This window comes from Poeciliopsis prolifica, unplaced genomic scaffold (genome assembly GCF_027474105.1).
Source record: "Poeciliopsis prolifica strain line A6 unplaced genomic scaffold, Auburn_PproV2 SCAFFOLD018, whole genome shotgun sequence".
Taxonomy (NCBI): domain Eukaryota; kingdom Metazoa; phylum Chordata; class Actinopteri; order Cyprinodontiformes; family Poeciliidae; genus Poeciliopsis; species Poeciliopsis prolifica.
This window is the reverse complement of record NW_026562393.1, coordinates 4,019,241-4,028,828: the sequence shown is the minus strand read 5'-3', so window position 1 is coordinate 4,028,828 and position 9,588 is coordinate 4,019,241. Positions and strand designations below refer to the sequence as shown.

General features: G+C 38.0%; 1 protein-coding gene across 2 annotated transcripts; it reads left to right on the top strand.

The window, feature by feature from the left end:
- On the top strand, positions 1-7,788 carry pmp22b (peripheral myelin protein 22b). 2 transcript variants are annotated; one of them, XM_055042597.1, is made up of 5 exons: positions 1-245; positions 901-991; positions 1,732-1,819; positions 4,470-4,610; positions 5,872-7,788. In XM_055042597.1, the coding sequence occupies exons 2-5, from the start codon at positions 914-916 to the stop codon at positions 6,030-6,032; spliced, it is 468 nt and encodes a 155-aa protein (XP_054898572.1). In that variant the 5' UTR covers positions 1-245; positions 901-913; the 3' UTR covers positions 6,033-7,788. The 2 variants fall into 2 exon arrangements, with proteins under 2 accessions (XP_054898572.1, XP_054898571.1); XM_055042596.1 differs by having other exon boundaries at positions 3-334.
- Positions 7,789-9,588: the final 1,800 nt, after the last annotated feature.

The following is a 9,588-nucleotide window of genomic DNA, read 5'->3' as shown; positions in this document are numbered from 1 at the left end:
AGCTAGTCCCCACACCTACGGTAGCTCGGCAGCCGAGGCAACCAGACGCGTAAATATGCACAACTAGTCAATATTAGGGGATTCCTCACCGCGGTCCAGGGGGTCAGTCGATGACGCAGCAGCGCGCGCAGGGCGTTGTTCTTCCATAATGAGACACTTTATAACAGAACGTCAGTGCTGGGAGCAATCTAGTCTGAGCAGGACTTTAAAGGACGGAGGAGAGTCGCTGTTGGACTCTATTAAAGGTAGACTCGTATTCGCTTTTTGCTTCTGTCTCGCTCGCTCTCCCTCTTTTTTTTTATTTTTCTTTGGAATACAAGCCTTTCGCCTGTAGGTGAGTTCACTTTGCTTTCCTCTAAACTCGCTTTATTTCGGATGCACTCGCTCTGACTGAGGCGGAAGCGCGTGTTGCTCTTTAAGAAGCGCACGTAGATATTACTGAGCTGTCATAGGTACAAAAATGCCCCAGAAACCTTTGTTTTAGAGTTAGAAACTAAAAAAAAAAAAAAAAAAAAAAAAGATTGGAATTCTACTTACTTCTTAGATTAACATTCATTAACAGAAATACTCCCAATTTTGATCCATGGAATCAGTATGCTCCTTTAAAAGGAAAATAAAGCACTGTTGTAAAAATGACGAATTGTTTTGAGATTTATTCTATTTAAAGCAAAAATGTTCAGAACAGCTTTAACTGTAATAATATTCAAATGTTTTTAAATAGCTAAAGGTGAGATGTAAGTGGTAGTAATGTATCCACCTGGGCGCAGCGATTCCATTTCTCTTGAAATTTAAGTAGAGGAAGGATGTAACCTTCAAGTCTCCCTATGCTGCAACACACACCCACAAACACACAGCTTCATCATCCTGAGAGATCTGAAAGCTCCGCTCTTTTATCTTCAGATAATCTGACAAGATGCTGATCCTTCTGCTCGGAATCATCTTCCTGCACATTTCTGCTATTGTCCTCCTGTTTGTGTCAACAACTGTCAGTGTAAGTAAAACTTGTATTGCTCAGTCTTTTAAGACACCTTTGTGAATTTGCTGAAGAAATACATTAAGGCTCTATTAGTAAAAATAATTTCCAAATGAACCTCATGACTAAGGTGTTTTTTTCTGATTTATTTTCACATGATACTGGAAAAGAAAACAAAAATGTATATATGCAATATAATCGTTGCTATAATCAATACTGCTACATGGTCTAATTAAATGAGTACAAAATGTTGTCATAAGATGGAAGAAAGAACAGACAAAACTGGCAAGTCATGGGCACTGGAATATTGGTGAGCAGCTGATTTGATCCACACAGTTTATGTATTTATTTATTTTTTTTGTTTTACTTATTGGCTACAGGTAAGTTCAGCCATTTGCCAAACTCTACACCCATTTATACATAGAAACACACCACTCCATACCCATTTATATTGTTTCAAGAGGCAAATATTTTTCTAAATTATGATGATACTCATAAAAATGTATAATCTAATACTGGTCATTCCTGAATGTGACATGATAAGAACCCAATAATGTTTGGTCCTCTACAATGTGCCACATTTGAATGTCCATCCAAATATGAAGCTTTAGAAAGTTCATCGTTGCTGTTGGTTTTTATAAAGCAACACAAGATAATCAGTGGCCACCATCTTGATTATCCTTTTTTCAAAGGTTTGTGGTGACATTATATATAGTTTCATGTATTCAGACATAACCAATCATTGTATTTGATTGCAGGTGTGGACATCAGGGTCAATGGGAACCTCAGACCTTTGGGTAAACTGTACTACGGGCAGTATGGACTGCAACGGAGCATCAATTGGAGGTTAGACATCTGCATATTTTTCCCAGCTTTTACTGCTAAGATTCTGTTCCCGTAAGATTTTCCTCATAAAAAAAAAAAAAAATCTACTTTATTAAATATGTGGCTGTGCCACAGCACCTCTGGACTCTGGTGCCATCTAGGGTAGAGAATGTGGCAGTGCCTTTTGGAGATTGGCTTCTGCTGTATAAATAGTCATAGTGTGCTGTCCATAATAAGATCTAATGTTGGAGAGTAAGCATAGTGACAAGCGTGCAGGGAGCTGTGAATGACCTGGGTGGGGCTGCAGAGAGTATCCAAAGTTGTCCATGCCTGGGTGCTTAAATTTGTGTGTGTAGGACTGCAGGACATGGCTTGTTGATGAAGGGGGAAAGGGGTTGCCTAGTGTCAGATTAGTGTGCCCAGTGTTGGTTTGCAGGGATCGTATGGGCAATTTAAAACAGCAGCTGTAGTGTGGAGATATTTATGCACAAAGATTGTAGCTGGGGATTAAGAATAAATAGATTCTTCTTTAAAATATGATGTCATAAGATAACTGTTGCCACCACAACGTTTGCAAAGTTACTGTAAGTTTTGCCCACAGTGTTTCAGCTGCAGTCCACTGATGTCATCCATCAAGAATGAACCCTCTCGGCCAGCTTGTGTTTAGTCAGCCGAGCAGTGCCTGGGTGCTTTGCCTTGTAGTTTCATGGCACACAGTGTTTGTTTGACTTGCTTTTATTGGTGCGGTGACGCAGAGTGTTTATTCAGGAAGGAGTGAGTGTGTACTGTTCCCGGGTTTGCTTTGCAGTGAACTCAGGGAGATAGAAGACAGGCCTTCTGAAGCTCTGCTGAGCCATCAGATTCAATCAGACATTAATCATAATCGTGGTGGTCAACTTCACGTTTTCGGCAGTGTTTCATGCAGTTATCACATGCAGAGCGAGTTGCACATCTACATAGCCAGAACAATTACTTCATACAGTTCACATGATCTAAAATTAGCTGTTGAGGAAGAACCTCTAGTGCCCTCTGAACACAAACAGTGAGCAAGAGCAAAAACACCTTGCTGTTTAGAACACAGTGAAATTTGGCACAATGATTCTTGTTTTTCTGTGAACTCTAAGTTTTGCCTCTTGCCAGGAAATGGCCGATGTCACCGTTTCCTACCAGGAAAGGAAACATAAGGAAGGCAAAGATGTGTGTTTATCAGAAGCAGCGCTGTATTATTGTTACCCTTATGGCATTACCATAAATTCGCACATCACATTATGAAAACAAGATGATTACAGTGAAATCCAGTCTGTGCTTTGGTGATTTACAGGGTTTCAACTGTCAAAGAGCTTCAGATGTTGAAACCACAGATTGTTATAGGAATTACATTTCACTTCCCCTCCTGTTTGCTCTTGATGATCAGTGATGTATTATGCATCATGTGTTTTTCCATTGTTGTAAGTGCTCTTCCATTAAAACAACATCTTTGGATCACCTGGATATTTTAAACAGATAATTTTAGCACTTGTGAAAACAATTTTTATTTGAAATTCTGGAGCAAAATTTGACTTTTGGACTTTGTGACATAGGGCACAGGCTGCTACGTGATGTTCACAAAATACCCTTGAGATTTACCATGGTTTATTAAAAGCTAATTTTAAAGGAAGTATAATATGATCCAAATGCTTACATTTAAACTGAAAAGAAACAATTATTCCTAATGCTGCAAAAATAAATGTAGCATATTGATCGGTACAGCTAAAATAATGTTAAACATACCTTATATTTATTGCTATTATGATTTTGATACATACAAAACATTTATAACACCCAGTAACTTTAGAATATCTGGTTTTCACTGTTAGTTTGGATTTAAATTTTACTCATATATTTCATAAAAGCGAAATATAGCTGGAAATATAGCTTTGAGTTTTCAATCCATCAAAAAATGAATAAACTATCTCCATGTATTCATCAAATCCTGTCACTATTTTTTAATGTAGGTTAAAAGTTCAAATACATGATATTTAGTTAAATATGTTGACAAAAAGAAGGTTGTTTTCAAAGGACTGTAAACTGTAGCGATGCCACTATGGAAATTACTAGTGCTTTTGAAACCATTACTTTTGAAAACATTGAACACCTTGACCTAATGACAACACAGGAACAAGAAATAAAGGAAAACTGAGTATCTGGGGATCTGCATTGGTAGTAATACAAACTGCTTGGAAAAACAGATTGATTCCTGGAAGGTTGGCACAGGCAATAGAAACAAGCAGACAATTTAAATCTTAATGCTAAGGTAGACAGTACAAAAACAGCAGATGCTGTGTTCATCATCAATACAGGAGCCTAATGGGTTAATGGCCTCTTGCAGTGGAGGGCCTATCAGTAAAGATTGATCTGTTAGATTGAGTTTAAGGGCCTCCTGTGAGGGATGCAGAGAGCTTTTAGAAACAGGATACCTGAGCTTCATTCTGCTGGCTCCATTACAACATTCCCTGAAGTAAACATGACAAAGGCTTGGTCATTATGATCTGTTTTTAAAGATGCTTCAGCACCTATTGATGTTTGTTTCCTTTCCTCATATGCTCCTCCAGCTAATTTGTGTATATGTTATGCTCTGGCTAATGAATGCTATGATGTGTTGTTGAGTGAACTCTTCTTTTCTCTTCTGTAGTGTGGATTCAGGTGGTCCAAGCTCTCATGATCCTCTCCATCATCTTCAGCTTCCTCTCTCTGTTACTCTTCTTCTGCCAGCTCTTCACTTTGCCAAAGGGTGGACGATTTATCCCCACTGGAATCTTTCAGATCCTGGCTAGTAAGTTTGGACCTATGTCATCCTTTTTTTGAGAAAAAACAAAAAACAAAAACCCAACAAAAACAAACAAACTAATCCTGGCTAGCAAGTTTGGATCTATGTCATCCTTTAAAAAAAAAAAAAAAAAAAAAAAAAACAAAAACACAACAAAAACAAACAAACTAATCTCTTCATATCAACATTAAAGTCAGTATTATGGAAAGATCATTAACATGCAATCAGAGTTACAATAGAATGATTTTGTCTGATGCGTATTAATGTGTTATAATGATGCTTGTGCTTAGCCTCATAGCACATTGACTTATTGGGACTGAACAATAATAGAAAATTGCTACTTAGAACTGTATTTGTAAACAAACATGAAAACAATTTGTCACGTTCGTTCCACTTCAAAATTGCGTATTACTTTGTGTGGGTCTGTTTCAAAAACATGTAAAATAAATGTATGTTTATGGTTGTAATGTCACAAAATGCCAAAAAGATTAAATATTTTATTTTTTTATTTATTTTTTTTTTTTTTTTGCAATTCACCCTTAGTGTTGGGCGTTTTGTGGTGAAAGAAAGAAAACTTAAGTTTTATTACGGTCAAGAAGATGCGATATTTCACTTCTTTGATTCAAATGGAAAACATAGCAACACTTCAGTAGAAAGTGCATGACTATAAAAAAAATCCACCTACAGACACACAGAGAGAGAGAATGCTCCATTTATCATAATCTATTTTCAGAGAATCAAATTAAGACCCTGAGCCAGTTTCTAATGGTTTTCATGCACCACTTGTCTTTTGTACTCCATGCCCTTTGGACAAAGCAACTCCACCACCACTTTGTTGTGTTATCTCTTGGCAGCTCTGTTTGCAAAATGCCATTTTTCCCCCCTTTTATAACATACCAGTGCAGAGCTAGGCAACCAGGTGCCCACTCAACCAAACAAGAATGAGACAGGGAAAGAAGCCAAAGGGGTGAGTCAAAATGTCAGGGAAGACCGTCGGTGTGGAGGTCTGACAAACAGATCATCCCATGTCTGACAAGGGGTTGTGGGCGGAAAGCTGGGAAGGCTGGCAAAGGCCAGATGGGGGTTCAGAAAGCATGAGTGACGGTGATGTAATATGGAGGGCTGACCGATCCGCCTCTGCTGCCAGCCAGGGATCCGCTCTGGACAGAAGACACAGAGCACAACAGTGCAGGGAAACATGATACGATAACTGAAGGCGCTCACAGGCGGCGTTACTCCCCGCTCCTTCTCATCCTTCTTTCTGTAGGTTTGTTTGTGATGAGCGGAGCCATCATCTATACACTGATGAGTCCTGAGTGGGTCCCGGATGGGTACTCGTTTGGATACGCCTACATCCTGGCATGGGTGGCCTTCCCTCTGGCGCTCATCAGTGGACTCATCTATGCCGTCTTGAGGAAGCGAGAATGAAGTGCTGCTCCATCCCAATGTTTCCAGTAACCTTTCAAGTTCCCTTCTGAATATTAAGTTGTGAAGCCAATATCAAGGAAGTAACACCAAAGAAAAACCAAAAAACCAACTCAAAACACCAATAGTGTCTGTTAAAATGATGTATATAGTATCTATGGTTTAAAACCTATTTATAACACTTTTTACATATATGTACATAGTCTTTGTGTTGCTCTGTGGATATTATGAGCTTTGTTTTAGCTGAAAAAGTGCCTCCATCTTTATTTATAAGTATGATGTTATTATAAGATGTTTTATTTTGTGTTTTCAGCCATTTTTTGGGGAACTGGCAAAGATTTAGCTAAATTAGAAAAAATAAGGATTTTGCAGCATATTAACTAAAATGCATGGTTGGTTATATGAGCGAGCCAACTTTAAATATAGTCCAAAAATTTAGCTTAGCTATTTAATTTAGGTTGATTTAGTTTTAGTTTTTTGTTTTTTTTCTTTCACATTTATAAAATTTCTTATTTTAAACAAAAAATATGGTGCTATGTATTTATCATTCCTATGAGTTATAGCAATTAGATAAAATAGTTATTTTGTTTGGAATCAGTATGAAATGATTCTAGGCGAAATGAGACAGAGGAATCTTTCACATTGTTGGGATGTCTTTTTGCGGTGTCCTTATTTCTTCATCAGATACTGTAAAGGGTAAATAATTGAGAGTGAGGTGGTGTACTAATAAAGGCAAAAGTCATTTGGACTTGCAGACCTGCACACAGAGAATCAGCTTTATTTTAATCTTTGTGTGCTTTAATTTGGATGTTTTTGAAACCTATGTTGAGGTTTGAAGAAGCCAAAAAGCCTTGAAAGTTAGGTCTTTTATAGAAAAATAACACCTTAGGGCCTTGGGAAATAATATATCCACACTTAATATGCTACAAGTAGATGCCATAAAAGAAATGACAAGACGTTAGATAAACTTAAGATGTATTATCTCTATAAGCAAAGAAATGACAGAGAGCTACAGTGATGAGACAACTGTTAGTTTGACATACTTGAAAGGTTGTACTGCTGCGGTTTCTTTGATCTCTACTGTTCATATGTTGTGCATGACAGCTCCGTTTGACACTGTAGTTTAAAACGTGCACTGAATAAAGCAACATTATCTAGTACTGTGTATTCCACTGTTAGAAGAGACAAACTTTCAGCATGTAAAGCCATGTCTCACCTGTAGAGACTCTGTGGATGCCAGAAAGCTCATAGTAAGTGCATGTTTATATGCTTTATCAACTGGTAAAGTTGGCAACAGAAATAAAATAATGTAAACTCATGCGTACATTCTGCCCAAGTTCAGCTTGCAGTACATTTGTGTGTCCTTATGCTTGTGGCTGCAAATACTGAACGTGACCGGTGTCACCCACACTGGGGCCAAGGCACAGCAAAATACCAGTTACTCAGAACATGCGGTTCATGTTTCACTGTGGATGTTTCATGTGTCACATAAGATACCAGAGGACTTTAACCACCATAAGATGGTACGAGTCCTTCACTTCTCTTAGCCTAGGGTCAAGCATTTACTTCAGAGAGCTTCTTCCTGTTGGACTGTGGCAATGGGTTCAGTTAGAAGAGAGTACCTCTGATGAAAACTGCCCTCATAATCATTGTAAAGCCAAAGCCTTTAGTTGTCAATGCTATGTTTACGTCAAAACTTAACAATGCTTCTCATGCTACTACAATTTTAATCATTAAAGAATGTTTATTAAAACCTAAACTGCTTTTTTTTGTCTCTTTCACTGGCATCATGCACATCTAATGATGCAGCTCAGAAAATCTAGATAAGTTTATCAAAAATTTAAGAACTAATCAAATTTCAAAGTGCTACTTGTAGATTCATAATGCACAGAGTGTCAACATCACATCATCAAGTGTTCATTTCTTTTATATGGATAATTATGACTAACATCTACTGAACATGCATCACAAGGAGGGAACTATTGCTAAAGAAGCTGGCTAAAGATCAATGTGGTATCCAAGCATATTAATAAAATATTTAGTAGGAAAAGTGTGGTAAAAAGGGCATAATAAGTAGACAAAAAATTCAAACTAAACTACTAGGCAGTGTTTCACAAGCCACAACACACAGGCGTATTCAGGACAAGGCCTACAACTACTTCTTAACCAGAGAAAAGCCTTACTTTGGCTAATGAGAAAACAGACAAGAATGTTGCTAATGTGATACAAAGTCCTCTTTTTAAAGGAAAGTAAACTTTGCATTTTATTTGGAATTCAAGGAAGAGTGGAGAGCTACAAAGTCCATGCTGCGTGAGGTTCAGTGGGAAGTTCTCACAGTCGGTCACAATTTGGGGTTGGTCTACTGTGTTTTATCAAGGTCAAAATCAGCACACCTGTCTGCCAGGAAATTTCAAAGTACTTCAACATACCCCATGCTGGCAAGCTGTAGACAGCTGCCAAAGGCAAAAGAAATGTACCAGCTTTAGTGTAATGTATCAAGGGGCTTGACTGACATCCTGACAAACCCCACACTGGATCTGTGCCACGTTGTAAAGATAAAGATGAGAGACATCAGACAGTAAAATACAGATAAGGTGAAGGGTGCAATGTGAACTTCAACTTCTGAATATAATAGTTTCACTTTGTGAATTTTATTTAATACAGTTTTTTTTTAAACTAACCGTATCTTAAACTATTGTGTACAGCAGACATTCATTTGCACGTCATAGTTACTCATCAGCTCAGAGCTGCTTGTATAATACATCATAATACATGTCCACAACTGTAGCAATAAAACAATAAGTCTCAGAAAGAGGATTGCAAGACCAAGGTCTCAGCCTCCCACAACGTCATGCTCTGAATTCCTGAGGGAAATAAGAACATTCCTTTTTGATCTGTGGGTCCACAGGCATAATGTCTGCATCGAGAAAATAGTTTTATTTATTACAATGTATAATTTGGTAACAGATAATTCCCAAGAACTACAATGTCCTTTTGTGGTGTTCCATTTACAGTAGAATGTCACCACCTAGTGGCTGCTTTAGGCAACAACACCAGACATTACAAACGACCCCCTTCTTCGACAAAATGCTGCCACTGTGTGGTCAAACATTGTTACTACTTGAGATGTGAGTGGAAACAACATCTCTCTTGGGTGTGTGGGTTTATATTTTTCTTAGTCAAGTCTGTTAAACCTCATTAACTCTGTATGTGATCGTTAAATCCTTGCCGGTGTGCGATTCTCAGCCATTAGTATGCACACATGCAGCAGAGACGGACAATTTCTCTCACTCGTCTGCCTGCATTAGTCAGTCTAATGAAGGGTCCTCCTCCAGACCCATTACATAGGCTTTTGTGGCACAATCGCCCCATTAGTGGCAAAAGCTGAAGATAAATTAGTGTCCTGATTTTGAGAAATGGTTAAAAGATGCAGACAAAGCAGTGTAAGATCAGTGGATTACAAAGAAATCTCAATAATAATAATGATAAATGATTGAGAGCGCTCTTAATCTGTTAGGAACAGAAGTTTATCAAAAGTACCTCTGATTTATAAGCAGTG